Here is a 15,701-nt window from a genome sequence, read left to right on the forward strand (position 1 = left end):
CAAAATTTAAGAGCACAAGTAAATTACTGTGCTACAATATTGAGAAAACATTACCAAAAAAAATAAAAAAAAAACAACAAAAAAAAAAAACACCAGATGCTAAAATGGTATGTGTGTGAGAACAGTTTTAAAAGGTTCATGGGAAAGGGTAAGTATTAAAATGTATTTAAAAGGCTAGTTTTTTAAATTATGAGAATATGGCTAGTTTTTCTTATTTTTGTTTCCATCTACTACATATAATAAGCATAGTTGATGTTATAATTAGACATTTGTCTTGTGGGTCCATGAACCTACATGTGCACATGTGGAGGCCAGAGCTCAAATTAGTCATCTCCCTCTATCATTTTTCACCTTAGTTTTTGAGAGAGCATCTTTCACTGGACTGAAATCTCTCTAATTGTTAGTCTGGCTAGTGGTCCTCTAGGATCCTCCTGTCTCTGTCCCTCAGGACTGGGATTATAGGTATGCACTACCACATTTAACTTTTTTCTTTAAAAAAAAATCTGGGGGAGCCAAGATGTCGTTTTCCAAGTATAAGCCTGCACCCCTGGCCACTCTCCCCAGTACCCTCAACCCTGCCGAGTATGACGTGTCTCCGGAGACCCGAAAGGCGCAGGTCGAGCGCATGAGCATAAGGGCCCGGCTTGAACGGGAGTATCTGCTTCAGTACAACAACCCCAAACGCCAAACGCACATCGAAGATCCTGCCTTGATTCGTTGGACCTATGCAAGATCAGCAAATGTTTATCCTAATTTCAGACCCACTCCCAAGAACTCACTCTTAGGAGCGGTGGCAGGTTTAAGACCTCTCATCTTCTGGTATTATGTTATCAAAACAGACAGGGACAGAAAAGAAAGAGTTATCCAAGAAGGAAAACTGGACAGAAAATTTAGCATCTCCTACTAAGCTCGGCAAGGATGCCTCTGTTCTTGCATCAATAAATCTCCTATTGATTAATCACTGAAAAAAAATCTGAATGCTGGGGATCCAAACTCAGGTCCTCATACTTTCACAGTAAGCAGTTTACCCACTGAGCTGTTTCCCAAATCCTAGATACTTTGTTTTTTTAAGATTCATTTGCTGTTTTCACAGCTCATTTTACTACTGATAAGGACTTAGAATGAAGTTGCTGTGTCCTCATATTCTTGTTGAGTTCCCTTGAGCTCAAAGGGAAGATTGGCATCTCCCTATTTGTCAAGAATGCTCTGCATATTGGTTCAGTGATACTGTTGGCAATGAGAGCAAATCAAGGAGAGGGACATTAATACAATGACTAGAGATAGGGAACTTGCTCAAAGACTTACTGGTGTCCCAGAAGAGATGGCTTGAGATACTCCATATGGGCATTGAGTCTAGAGTGACGAACTAACCATAAGCATTACTTTGTTGAAGTCTAATTACAACATAGATGAGAACGAAGTCATGCAAACTAGGATGGACAAAGCAGTGAGATGAGCACAGAACAAAATCCAGGCTGCAGTACAGTGTGCTGTGGTTGTGATACACATAAAATGTACATTTATTTGCTAGTGAAGACTTCTTCATGGGTCTATAGTCCCTCACTTCTTTGTATATACCTGAGGCAAACTTATCCAGGAGGTGACTAGAACACACCTCTGGATCAGACACTTAACAGTGGGTAATGCCTTGCTTAGCTGGGCTTCTTTCTGCAAACTGCAATCCTGTCCCTGGCTGTATTCCAAGGCATACTTTCCAAACTGCATGGTCTCTCATAGCATTTATTCCTTCACATATCTGCTAGCACATCTTGAACAGGATTGGCAATGGAATTTCAGAAGTGAAGTATCTTGCCAGGGCCACTGGAGGCTGTATCTGAGTGACTTTTGAGCCTGTATAGCTGTTCCACACTGCCCTCTGGGGGGGTGAGCTAGATCTCCTAAATCTTCAGCTACCCTACTAAATTATCTCTGCACAGAGCTAAGCCCTAGATCTACTTGTTGACAATAAGAGTAAATAGTATTCACATACAAAATTATAACATTGGTATAGCAGCAGTGAAGAGGTCTACCTCAGAGAATGATTTTAAAACATAAAGATTTTAAATTGTGTTTATTTGGAAAAGATTACTGAGTATGTAACTAAGAGATTGTTTTTATTGTGTTGTGGTTTGTCTATAAACTTGCTGTGAGTGCCTCCGATTGCTACCAGATTCAGGTCTGGACATTTACCTTACAGAAAATTAATCACCAGGAGAAACAAATTGGTTAAGAACAAAAACAAAAACAAAAAAACCAGTGTTTACTGACAGTCACACAGAAGGAAGCAAACTGATGCCTCAACTCCCTCCTTCCAAGGTTTAGGGGGAAATGGGAGTTAGGGGTTATGTACAGATTAGCATTCCCAGGAACTTGAGTTAGACAATCCTATGCTAGCCAGAGTTATTAATCTCCTGGTGATTAGTCTACCTTGCTGACAAGATGCTCTGGAGTGCAAAGAGAAAGCCATATTTTGGGAATGAGGAGTAAGAATTAAGAAAGATAGAGTTACTAAAGGCAACAGCCTGTTATAACAAATCATGAAGTAACTACTGTTATTCAGCCTAACACACTGGCTACAGAAGTCTTGCTTGGGTCCATGTGTAAAACTGCCTCCTGTAGATTTAGGGACAAGTAATTCTTTTTCTGTTTGAAGTTTCCTTTGTCTTCCTATAGATTGCAAGTCAAAGCTGTTGCTTTTACAGTGAAGACCAAAGGGTCTCTTGTGTCTTATTGGCAGCTCTGTGCTGTGTTATTAGCTCTGCTGTCATTTCTTGATTTTTTTTAAATTCCACCAACCACCCAGTGGATCTGACATAGTCACATGTCATTATTATATTATTCTGAATTTTATCATACACTTCTGTTCACTGTTAAATGAAAATTCCTTCATGGTTCCAAATAAATTATGTTCTTGGAGTTAGATGTTATGTTACCTTCAAATCTTGCATAGAAAGGCACTCATGAATGCCTACTTGAAATGCATAATTTTGTATCTCACTAGCTACCAGATATATGGGTGGGGGAAGAGAAATATGTTTAGTTTCCAGGAAAATATATAGCAAACTCATTTGCTAACCAGTTGTTTTAGTTTACACAGATGAGTCATACTGAACAGTAAAAATTATGTGTATGAAATATAGGCAGGGAGGGGAAGATGAGTAAAAGAAGGAACAAGGTTAATGTCTGGAATAAAGCTCCTATCTCACTTTAAATTGGCTGGAGTTTACTTTAATCAAGAGCAACATGAGAAGAACAAATGCTCCTGCCATTTGGGATTTACTAGTGAGAAGCAGAGATATTGTGTGCATTATTTGTCTCTTGTCACTTGATTCAAACATGGGCTTTAATTAATGGAAATAAGCTCTCTTCTGTCAGTAATACCTTTAATTTTTTCTAATTTCTAACAAACTGTGTAGTTGAATGAGCAGAGAACATAAGTAAAAGAGTCTGAAGAGGGAAACTCCTTAGAAAACTTTCAGACCAGAGCTGCCTTCCATTTTCTGCTTTAAATGCAACTTTGAAGTAAAAAAAAAAGAAGAAGAAGAACTAATCTGACACCCCCAACCCTGAACACTACGTAATAACTTTTCTCTTAAACTCCACCCTCTCTGAAAGAAACTGTGTTTCTTACTTTATGCTTGATACTGTCTTTATATTTGATTTGTACTGCTCTCCTAGCAAGAGAAGGTGAGACATCCGTTCCCTCTACAAGAAACTCTGGTAAGTTACTTCTCAGCCCTTTGTTGGCTAGTTAGCTCAGTTTCTGTGATGAGTAAAAACTTGAACAGGAAATCCTGAGGGGACGTCTGTCAGCACCAGGTGCTCACAGAATTATCTGAAAATATAATCTTTAAGATACAGGAAAGGTAAGAATTTAGGATATGTTTCAGTATGTGATGACAATAAATATACAAAACATGATTGTGGATGAAAAACTTGAAAGAGACCATTTAAAAAAAACAAGCAGAGTCCTTACCTTTTAAAAATAGCTTCTAGAGCAATGATATTGGGTGATATCTGGTTGGATAATCATTATCTTCAGCTGAAAAGAGGTGAAGTCTCTCCATGGGTCATGTGTATATCCTTGAACATGTGTGTAATTGAAGCTCTAAGTTTCTTGTGTTCTCTTGTTCTCTCTTTTTCTCCTTGCCCTGCCTGTCTCCAAGAAAATAGGGAAACCTAAAAATTGTCTAAGTTCATATCAAATCACAAACATCAAAATTTCTATAGCACACTTAGTAGAGAATTCTTGTTCCGGCTTAATTCTTGAAGGTTAGGTTTTCTTTTTTTTGTTTGTTTGTTTGGTTGGTTGGTTTTTGTTTTTTTCAGAGTGCTTCTCTCAGCCACCTAAATGGGAAGAACTTTAGAGAATTAAGTAGAGAAATTTTTCAAGCAAAGCAGTGGAATTTAGATAGGACAAGCCAGTTGGTTGTACAGGCTGGACATTGAAAATCATGTAATATATTCACCCATGAAAATGGAAGAGTCATTTTCTACTTGATCATCTCTTCTACTTATATGCGAACTCTTGATGATGGCAACTCAGGAAGCAGATACAACTTTAGAGAAAAAATGAGGATGATTTGCTTTAATTACTGATGCTATATTCTATGACACTGTTAGAGTATTTGGACATTAGCCTGTTTCATCCTGACAACAGAGAAGCACTGCTGTCAGGAGCCATCTAGGAAAGGAGGCTAACAGGTGACCTTCATGGAGGCAGCTCTCCTTTTTGCGTGAACAAAGATGGGTGAGCTCTGAGAGGCAAGGTCCCAAAGAGCCTTCACCTCAGGATTGCTTCATGTAACTGATATGCCTTTTCTTATCACTATCACATAGCCTAACAATTCGTGGGCATCTGCCCACCCTGTTGGTCAGATTTCATGAATTAATTAATGCTATTTAGATGAATTAATAATTTTATAGAGTTCCTGATTTGATTCAAATAATCTTAGGAAGAAAGTTTTAAGAGATGGTTTTAGTTGTTTTCTAGAAAGATGTAACAAAGTTAAAATCAAGAATAGGATGTGCCCACTCCTCATAATAGTATAGTAGGTGAAGACTGCATAATAAGAAATACAATAAGCTCTCATCACTACACTAAAAAGAGAAATAGGTTTGGGACAAATTTGTGTTCAAGGAAAAAGCAGTCAGGTGGAAGGACGAAGCCACAGGTCTGTACTATGATAAGGTAAGTCTATGTGAAATGTTACTACGAACTTATAATGAGCTTATAGAATGAAAAGCTGCATTGAACTTAATATCAACAACCTTTTGTAACTCCCATTTTGTGTAACATTTTATCTATGAGGTAAGTTTTTAAGAATGTTTGTCTACAAAAAGATCAGAGAAAAGAAATAAAGATGAGGGGGTGGTTGGGGGGGGTCTGTGCCACCACCCACTCACCTATCCATCTATCCATTCACTCATTCACACAAATGTAGTCAGTCATGCAGCCATTTTCCTCTTCACCCAGTGTGTATGTGTCTGTGAGAGTGACATCTTTCCTTTCCCTTTTCTCTTGGGTTCAAAAAGAGTTAACCAGCCGGCCAGTGAAGGGAGCACTTGCAATAAATCTTTTACTTAATTCCCTGTTGTTAAGCAACAGGTGTTAATTTCTCTGAAACCAATGGCTTCTGGCTCCAGAATAATGAAGAATCAAGGAAAGTGAATATTATTTATACTAAGCAACATTTATTCTTGGAAAACCAAGTTTTGACCCCCACCCTGCCAATGCTCTCCATACAGAAAAAGCCAGTGGTTTGGAAAGCTCAGGGCAAACCATGTTACAAAAAAAGGAAAAAAATGCTTATTAGTTACCAAGGAGTAACAAATAACACGTGTCAGTTAAGGTTTCATACCGTCTGAATTCAAAACCAGTTACTTACTGGTGGTGTGGTTTTTGTATTAGCTTCTTTATTATCTCTGTACTTGGAGGGGGGGTTGTCTAGAAAAACATGAACAGTATATTGCCTGTCTCAAAGAGTTAACTCAAGCATTTACCAAATGCATAAGGAGCTTAGAACAGTAATTAGCACCCACTACTCATTCTTTCTGGCACTTGTGTGAAATCTAACATGTGTAGATAAATGCCTAGGAACAGCATCTTCAAGGAGCCCATGAATTACATAGGACCTGACTCAGTTTCACAGGTTAATTTACCCCACATTGATATGGAAAGCAAGATTTTATTTGATGAAATGCATCTTTGGTGAATTTTGACTCACCTGATAATGGGGAAATTAAATGTAAAAATCTATGCCTCAAAGACCTACTAAGTTATAAAACAATTTGAAATTGTGTTAGGCCAGTAGCTGCTTTAAACTTTATTAAGCGTTGTCTTTTATTTATTCATAGGCTCTTGCAGGATGGATTTTCAAGGGTCGATTCCAACCTATATCTATGACATCGATTATAGTATGTCAGCACCCTGCCAAAAAGTCAATGTGAAACAAATTGCAGCCCAGCTCCTGCCCCCACTCTACTCTCTGGTATTCATCTTTGGTTTTGTGGGTAACATGATGGTCTTCCTCATCCTGATAAGCTGCAAAAAGCTGAAGAGCATGACTGATATCTACCTGTTCAACCTGGCCATCTCTGACCTGCTCTTCCTGCTCACACTCCCATTCTGGGCTCACTATGCTGCAAATGAGTGGGTCTTTGGGAATATAATGTGCAAATTATTCACAGGGATCTATCACATTGGTTATTTCGGTGGAATCTTCTTCATTATCCTCCTGACAATTGATAGGTACTTGGCTATTGTCCATGCTGTGTTTGCTATAAAAGCCAGAACAGTCAACTTTGGGGTAATAACAAGTGTAGTCACTTGGGTGGTGGCTGTGTTTGTCTCTCTCCCAGAAATAATCTTTATGAGATCTCAAAAAGAAGGTTCTCATTATACATGCAGTCCTCATTTTCTACATATTCAATATCGTTTCTGGAAGCATTTTCAAACATTAAAGATGGTCATCTTGAGCCTGATCCTACCCCTACTTGTCATGGTCATCTGCTATTCAGGAATCCTCAACACCCTGTTTCGCTGTAGGAATGAGAAGAAGAGGCACAGGGCTGTAAGGCTCATCTTTGCCATCATGATTGTCTACTTTCTCTTCTGGACTCCCTACAACATTGTCCTCCTCCTGACCACCTTCCAGGAATACTTTGGACTGAATAATTGCAGTAGTTCTAATAGACTAGACCAGGCAATGCAGGTGACAGAGACTCTTGGGATGACACACTGCTGCCTCAACCCTGTCATCTATGCCTTTGTTGGGGAGAAGTTCCGGAATTATCTCTCTGTGTTCTTCCGAAAACACATTGTCAAACGCTTCTGCAAACACTGTTCAATTTTCCAGCAAGTCAATCCTGATCGTGTAAGCTCAGTCTATACCCGGTCCACAGGAGAACAGGAAGTTTCTACTGGTTTATGAACTAGGTTGAGTTTTGTGTATCACTTAGTTTTTTATGTAGCTTGAGGGTAGAGATGGTTCTTTTAGAAAAGAAATTAATATAGAGGGCCTAAGGTACGTGCATTGTTTTAATATTTATTTGAGATAGATTGGGTCTTTGAAAGCTGAGTAGTTTTATAAACGTGAATGAGAATGTATTGATGAGACAGTAATTTCTGGCTTCATTCCTATTTAACTACAATTATTCCCAAACTCTTCTTTAGCCACAAAAGTTCACTATTAAAAAATACTGAGCATTGGGATTTTTTTTTTAGAGCTTGAGTATCTGACCAAAAATAACATCATTTTTTCCCTATATAAAGCAAAATTCAGGCTACTTAAATCAGGTCTTTGTCTTGCCCTGAGAAGAAAGGATGAGACCATGACTAGTTAGGGAATAGATAACCAAGCTATATGAATTGCTTTATAGACTTGTATGATCAGTAAGTGCTCTGTGGCCTGAGAAGGCTGGGAACAAGTCTTTATAAAAAGAGATTTGAACTGGATCCTTGTTAGTAAATGAGAGGGAAGCCATTCTCTGGGTGGTATGGCTATATGAGTGAAGCAAGGGTAGAGCTGTGACTAGTTGAAGAGGACATGAAGAGAATGGTCAAGGCCGAATCCTAAGGCATCATATCAGCATTGCTTCTTCAGAGTTATGAGCATGGTGGGGAGCACCTAGACAGGTTTGTACAAAGCTTGTTTCATGGCTAAGAAAGTCTGGCAATGGTGAGCATTGAGGGCTAGTAAGTCAGCAGTAATAAGGTTAGGATGAAATCATGTCACCTGGGCTAGGCAGAGGAGAATGTTAGAAGAACAAATTACATCATGCAGCATGTAGGTCTCATGTGGGAGGTTTACTGGGAGGAGGAGACAGAAGTAGATTGTTGTGAAGTCAATTCTAGCTGTCCACGGATGTGCTTGATTGCTAACAGGGAAGAACCACTTCTGCACATAAAATATAGAGTCAGCAGAACTTGGGATAAATTGCAGTTAAAGGTGAACAAGAACCCCTAGGCTTAATTAGGTTGGAATAACCATTGAGGAAACAACAAATACAAAGTGAGAATAAAGGAAAGAGCTTGTCCTAGGAAGATGGTCTCATTTTGCAGCCTGAATATAATGTCTCAGGCTGTCATTTTGTTCCTGCATTCAGATGTAAATCCTACCGTACCAGCTTTGATCCTGAAGGGTCACCAGGGGGCTGTGAAATACCTGGATTAAGAATCATGAGCCTGGGGGTTGGGGACTTAGCTCAGTGGTAGAGCGCTTGCCTAGCAAGCGCAAGGCCCTGGGTTCGGTCCCCAGCTCCGAAAAAAAAAGAAAAAAAAAAAAAAAGAATCATGAGCCTGAGGTCTAGGAGTAATATGAACCCCTTGTGCTTCTAGATAAGGGCTGTTTACATAGTTTGAACCCAGAACTTTATAACCTTGAGCAGAGTCTCCAAGAGATGAGAGAAGAACGTCAATTTTCTCTATTTACTTAGCAATTATCAAATCTGGGAGATTTCTTTTAGAAACAAGTTGTTGTGCACTTCAAGAGCCATGAAAGTATAACCACTGCCCTCTGTGTTCCAGGCTGAGTGTGAGGGCTTCAGTCACTCTTTTCAGATGGCTTCTCCACACAAACAATGCTAAATTTAGTCATTTCAGAGAGCTTTAGGATTTTTTGTTGTTTTTGCAGTTGATATTGTTTTGAGTTTTAGAGAAGTTAAGACCTTCATAGTGAAGACTAGGGGAAGAAACAAAGGTATTAAAATCTCCCGGAAGATTAAAGTATTTGCCTAACAAGAGGTGCTACTGGTTTTTCTCAAGCTCCGACTCTGAAACCAGAGTCCTGTGACTGTGAAGGTTTGCTTCTTTCCTCCTGGGATCCAGCTCATGATCCTCCTGCCTACATCCCAAGACTGAGATTACAAGTATATATGAACATACCTAGCTGTAGTTTTATATTGTTTATCATATAGAAAGTAATAAATTCTTTGAAGATAATGAGTCTTATAAAAAGTGCTTTTTTGTATTTTATTTTTTCAATTGAGTGTACATTTAGTGAATAGTACATAAAATTATGAGAGTATTTTGCAAATAGTTGTTTTGGAGAACGCCCCCACATAATTCTCTATTCAAATATAGAGTTCTTAGATTAAATGAGTGGTGATGGTGATATTTCCTTTAAAATATTTTTAACAGTTAGCTTTCCTCCTGAAACAAATTTTCATAATACTTTGCTGTTAAAGATGTTATGTCTAAGCATGCAGTTTCTGAGCAGTATTGCCTTGAAAGATTGTAAATTTTAAATTGTGCTTACTCTGAATCAAAAGAGTTTTAACATATTTACAAATTTATTTCAGAAGAATCTGTTTGAAAATAAAGATATGCAACTTTGTAGTCTGGCATTTGAGTGGGAGTCACATGATAGGGAGGGTGGGCATTGCCTTTGTTTCTCTTTCTTCTTTCTCTCTCCCTTACTTCCTCTCTCTCTCTCTCTCTCTCTCTCTCTCTCTCTCTCTCTCTCTCTCTCTCTCGTGTGTTAATGATTTCAGTAATGGCAATTCTATAACACTGGGATTTCTGTGCATGTATTTCTTGTTCAGGGAGAGGATAGATGCTCCAAGGAGAGTTTGGAACACGTTGGTTTTCAGTCTGCTACAGACCCAGCTTCCAAAAAGGCTATGCAAAGATTTTGGGCTGTTCATGCTCCTAATGGAAGAGAAAAATGAGTAGGAAGTAAAACAGGCTCAGAGCAGTTCAGTAACTTCTCACCAGATTCAAAGGGTTTCTTTCCATCTCTTAGATTTGAAGGTAGAAAATGTCAAAGAAGAGCGGAAAGCAGTTAGGCTTAGAAGAGAGAAAAGAGCAGAGGAAGGGAGCCAGCCCTCTATCTGCTATGATAAAGCCAGCTTTTGTGGGGATGAAGGGAAATGTGCTAATAATTTATCTTGTTGCTATGACAAAATATCTGACAAAGGCAGCTTAAGGCAGGAGAGTTTACTGTTGTTGGTAGTTTGGAGGAATACACTCTATTGTCTGTGAGGAGTGTGAGCTTGGTGGTCACGTCACATCTGCATCCAGGAAGCAAAGAACTGAATGCTGGTGTCAGCTCTCTTCCTCCTTTTTATTCAGTCCAAGTTCCCAGTCCATGGAATGATGTTGTCCATATTCAGAGTGGGTCTTCGTTTCTCTGCTAATCCTTTCTGGGAACATCCTCATAGATACAGCCAGAAATATGGATCCTAGGTAATTCTAAATCCAGTAAAGCAATCAATCAATGCCAACCACTACAAAAAGTGTCCATTTCTTTCTTTTTTATGGCTGATATACACACTCCTTCTTACCTTTACATGTGTTAGATGAATTCACAAAGAAAAACTGCATGAGGTATCATATGAATCTCATAATTTTCTAAGTATTTTAATGTCCCATTTGGCTCCATATTGTTACTATTTAGATGAATTATAATTTCTGTGTTATTATAATTCTGTCATGCCTCAAGAGCTTATTTTGTTTTTAAAATAGGGAGGTTTGTTTGCTTGGTTTGCTTTGAGAGTTTCTCTGTGTAGCCCAGGCTGCACTGGAACTTCCTCTATAAATCAGGTTGGCCTCAAACTCAGAAATACGCCTGCCTCTGCTTCCCAATTACTGGGATTAAAGGCGTGCACCCCCATTGCCTGGCTCAAAAATGAGTTTTAAAGCATACATAGAGAAAAATGACCCTTTTTCCTGCTTGAGTCTAAGGGAAGGCTATCAAAACTGTGAATAGCCTAGGCTATATTGATTTTATACCGCCCTCCAGTGGCCAACTAGCAAATAACAAGGATGTTTGGCAACCAGCATGGACCACACCATAGGTTTCACTGAGTTGTTACTGTTTGTGTCTTTAATTCCAGTATGGACCGAGGCATATCCAGAGCAGCTCAGGGTAGATGACACACAGCTGTTTCTCACTGCTTCTAAAGAACAGGAAGAACATCAGTTGAAAATACAAGTTGACACTTTGAATGAAATAACTGTTTCAGGTGGATCTGTAGAATGCTGGAGCCCAAACCTTGAAAAGGCTCCAGAAATTGTTTATAAGCAGGTATTTTACATGCTTGAAAAGCCCCAAACTCTCCTTGCATTCCACTCTAAACATACATGTACCAAGTGTTTGCAGTGTTCCAATATAGTTGAGATGCGTGTGGTTTCTTTGATTCTTTTTATTCACTTTTCTTCATTACCATTATTACTCCACGTGGATGAAACACTCTTACAAAACAATATACCTTTAAAAAGGAAAATCTGTTGAGGATCACTCAGTCCAGGTGCCTCTTTGTGTAGGTGAAAAGCAGAGTCTACTCCATTCCCTGAAAGAGGGTTTCAGAAGGCCCAAGAATTAGCAAGTTATGGCAGTATTTTCCGATCTCAGTGTGCAGTCAGTGATAAGCCATTGAGTGAGTAGGTAGGGAGAGTCTGATACCAACTACAATTATGTCTAGATAAATTCAGGAGCTGGACTTAACAATTAATGAAGGCTATATCCTAGCCCTGGCTTAATCTTAGCTTTACTTTGAAATGACATGGGGAGTTTTAACACTAAGTCCCACTCCAATTCTACACCAAACAATTCTGTTTAATCAACCACATGTGCCTGTGTTTCTAACTCTTAGAGACTCCCAAGGTTTGAGACACTGGGAGTGAAGACTGGGTTGAAGTCTGTCCTGGGTATGATGGCTGGAGTCTGAGCATTGTCATCAAGAGTGTGAGGGTTGGGGGCGTGAAGGAGATCATAACCTGGTCAGGCAATATTAACTCTGAAAAGATTGAAAAGTTAGCATTAAGATAGTAACCCTTAGATGGCCTGGCTCCTAATTTAAATGTATGCACACATACACATGAAACAAAGCATGGCTTGTATTAGTTACTTTTGTATCTCTGTGACCATAGTACTCAGCTAAAACAACTGAAGGTAGGAGAAGTTTACTTTGGCTCATATTTTTAGTTCATTATGGGGAAGTCATAACATTGTATCAAAGTACATGGGTATGTACACCAGAGACTGTTCATGTTACAGAAGATCAGAAAGCAAAGTCCAGAAGCAGGGGCAAGCTCTGATTTTCAAAGGATCATCCCTAGTGCCTTAAAGCCAGCCCTCACCCCTAAAGAATCGATGGGCTTATCTATAATGCCACCCTCTGAACATGTTTTGCTACACACAAAACAACCCTGTGAAGGGTATTTCTGAAAAGCAGATGTAAGTTGCTCTTTTTGTTTTGAGTCCAGACAATGTCCCTTTGTGAAACTAAGTATCGCTGAACGTAATGCAACCAAGTTTAAAAATAAAAACATAGTGGAAATGCTTCAGGATAGTCTATATTTACTCCAGATTTTTTCTACTTACATTTACTTCCATTATCTTAGATTACTCAAAAATATCCTATAAAGAAGTTATAATGTTTTCTCAATATATAATCAAATCAACCATCTGTTGATTGGACAACTCAGTCTTTTCTACATGGTAAAGACCAAACTCTGGGCTCAGAAGGTAAGAACTTAAAAGTCATATTGGCCTGAATATCATCTTGAGGCAATGGGAGCTTAGGAAGTAATCTGAGTTCTTATAGCCTTTGGTTCCTTTTAATAATTTGAAGACTACTAATATCAGCTGTCAGGGATGTTTTGGATAGAAAATGTCTAGACCAGGCTGCCAAATAGAATTTCCCTGATGTCATGCTTTCTTTCTGTATCTTCTAATATGACAGCATATTAGATTGTAGAATGTGGCTAATATGGATTATAAATTGCATTTAATTTTAATGTGGCCAGAGTTATATTGAATATTCCAAGTCTGGTGTGCATATAAATGGTATAGTTTAAGTTGTGTTTGGTCATTAGGGTATTGAGTTACTATGGAAGTATACTATTTTTAAACCTTGGCTTTCTTGAGTATAATAATATCTGTCTCATAGTTTTGAGTAGGGGATAAGTAAGTTATTGCTTGGTAAGACCTTAACATAGTGTCACCTAGTTCACAGACATCCTTGTAGATATTTGCTATTGTAAAAGTTTTCTGAGACTGTCTATTTCCTTTTTAACTGGAAGCACATAAAGCACATAAAACACTAAATGACTGTGTAAACTGTCTTATGGTGTAGCTCAATGAGAACATGAGCCTTAAGAGTGAGGGCTCCAACATCTACAGTTATAACTGCGCAAACGACATATGCTTTAGAATCCAATATTAGTATCTAATTCCACAGTTTTGGGGCATATTCAAAATATGTAGAATTTTTTTTGTTTTGTGCTCTCTAATATTATTTCTTTCTTATTTAATCCACTGTTGTTTCTCCTAGAGCAGTTATTCTCAATGAGAGGATGTTAATACCTTCGGGATATCCAGCAGTTTCTAGATACATTTTGGTGACTGAACTGAGAGAATTTTTACTAATAGGACCTCACAGGTGAAGTCAAGGATGCCATTTAGCATTCTACAATATATACAACAATTCATTTTGTAATAGTTTTTATCACTCTTACAAAATCCCCAAACAAAACAACTTTAAGGAAGAAAGATTTATTTTGGCTCATAGTTTCAGAAGTTAGTCCATCATGGCAGAAAGATAATAGTAGAGCAGAATAGCTAACACAATGGTGGCCAGAAAGCATAGAAAACATGGCTACTTTGGTTGTTTTTCTTTTTCCCCCTTTTATTCCATCCATTTTAACCTGTACAATGGTGCTAACTACTTTCAGAACAGATCGCCCCCCCTTTAGATAAGTCCCTCTATAAACACCTTCACAAACTTACCTAGATGAGGGCTTTATTATGATCTTCTAGGTACTTCTCAATCCAATCAAGATGATGGACAAGATAAATCACACTACTCCATTATAAAAACTTATTAAATCCAGAGTATCCATAGAAACATGATTGAAAACTGTTGCAGTGTTTTTAGCTAACTGTAGCCACATGAAAGAGGGCTTTCCAAAAGGAGGAGACTTACACAGAGTCTGGCTAATTTCTGTGGTTGGTTTTATACTCATAGAATGACCTTGACTTTTTTTGCTTGAGCACAAGAGACGCAGACTGTCTCCAGACACCTTATTTTAAGCTACACAAGTGTCTTTGTGCCATGTCCATTGCCTTTCTTCATTAGTTGCTCCAGGGCCCAGAATTCCCCTCTCCTCAGCTTCCTTAGTGGCATAAGTGGTTCTGATGAGCATACGTAGCCTGTATCCTAACTGACAAGGTATACCTAATTCATGGGAGCACAAGACTACTGGAGTACAGCCTAGCAACACAGTTCCCTGAAAAAGGCAGCAGGAGTGGCACTGGTGATTCCATGGCAAAAAGCTGCTTACCTTTGGCAATTTAACTCTTTTTTAACTCTTTGCTGTTCTATGGCCAAAGCCACTGACATCTGACAATTTAACTCCTCCTGATAGCATCAGGGGAAAAAACTTAATTACTTTAGTTCTTTTCTCTGTGACTCAGGCCTCTGGCTAGCCAGGCAAGAGGCTTGGGGTTCGATTACTCTTCATGAGCCAGAGAGAAAACAGAAAAGAAAAGAAAAGAAAAGAAAAGAAAAGAAAAGAAAAGAAAAGAAAAGAAAAGAAAAGAGAAGAAAAGAAAAGAAAGAAGGAAGGAAAGAAAGGCACACATATACTGGACCAAGCAGAGAAGGGCTAAGTCACTGCTTTATTGTAGTTGCTCTTAGCTTTCATATATTCGCAGGATAATTCACTACACAGGTTTTATTTGTTTGTTTTTTCCACTCCATCTTTATTAATTCGGGTATTTCTTATTTTCATTTCGATTGTTGTTCCCTTTCCCGGTTTCCAGGCCAACATCCCCCTAACCCCTCCCCCTCCCCTTCTATGTGGGTGTTCCCCACCCCATCCTCCCCCCATTACTGCCCTCCCCCCAACAATCACAGTCACTGGGGGTTCAGTCTTAGCAGGACCAAGGGCTTCCCCTTCCACTGGTTCTCTTACTAGGCTATTCATTGCTACCTATGTGGTTGGAGCCCAGGGTCAGTCCATGTATAGTCTTTGGGTAGGGCCTTAGTCCCTGGAAGTTCTGGTTGGTTGACATTGTTGTTCATATGGGGTCTCAAGCCCCTTCAAGCTCTTCCAGTCCTTTCTCTGATTCCTTCAACTGGGGTCCCATTCTCAGTTCAGTGGTTTACTGCTGGTATTCACCTATGTATTTGCTGTATTCTGGCTGTGTCTCTCAGGAGAGATCCACATCTGGTTCCTGTCGGCCTGCACTTCT

At 38.9% G+C, this 15,701-nt stretch overlaps 1 protein-coding gene and 1 pseudogene across 1 annotated transcript; both read left to right on the forward strand.

Moving 5' to 3' along the window:
- Positions 1-505: 505 nt before the first annotated feature.
- LOC120094308 (NADH dehydrogenase [ubiquinone] 1 beta subcomplex subunit 4-like) lies at positions 506-907 on the forward strand (annotated as a pseudogene).
- A 2,751-nt stretch (positions 908-3,658) lies between these two features.
- Ccr5 (C-C motif chemokine receptor 5) lies at positions 3,659-9,844 on the forward strand. The gene is given in 2 exon segments (NM_053960.4): positions 3,659-3,720; positions 6,358-9,844. A coding segment is annotated over 1 exon segment (1,065 nt). The 5' UTR covers positions 3,659-3,720; positions 6,358-6,368; the 3' UTR covers positions 7,434-9,844.
- Positions 9,845-15,701: the final 5,857 nt, after the last annotated feature.

The sequence above is a fragment of the Rattus norvegicus genome, chromosome 8, assembly GCF_021556685.1.
Source record: "Rattus norvegicus strain SHRSP/BbbUtx chromosome 8, alternate assembly SHRSP_T2T, whole genome shotgun sequence".
Classification (NCBI taxonomy): domain Eukaryota; kingdom Metazoa; phylum Chordata; class Mammalia; order Rodentia; family Muridae; genus Rattus; species Rattus norvegicus.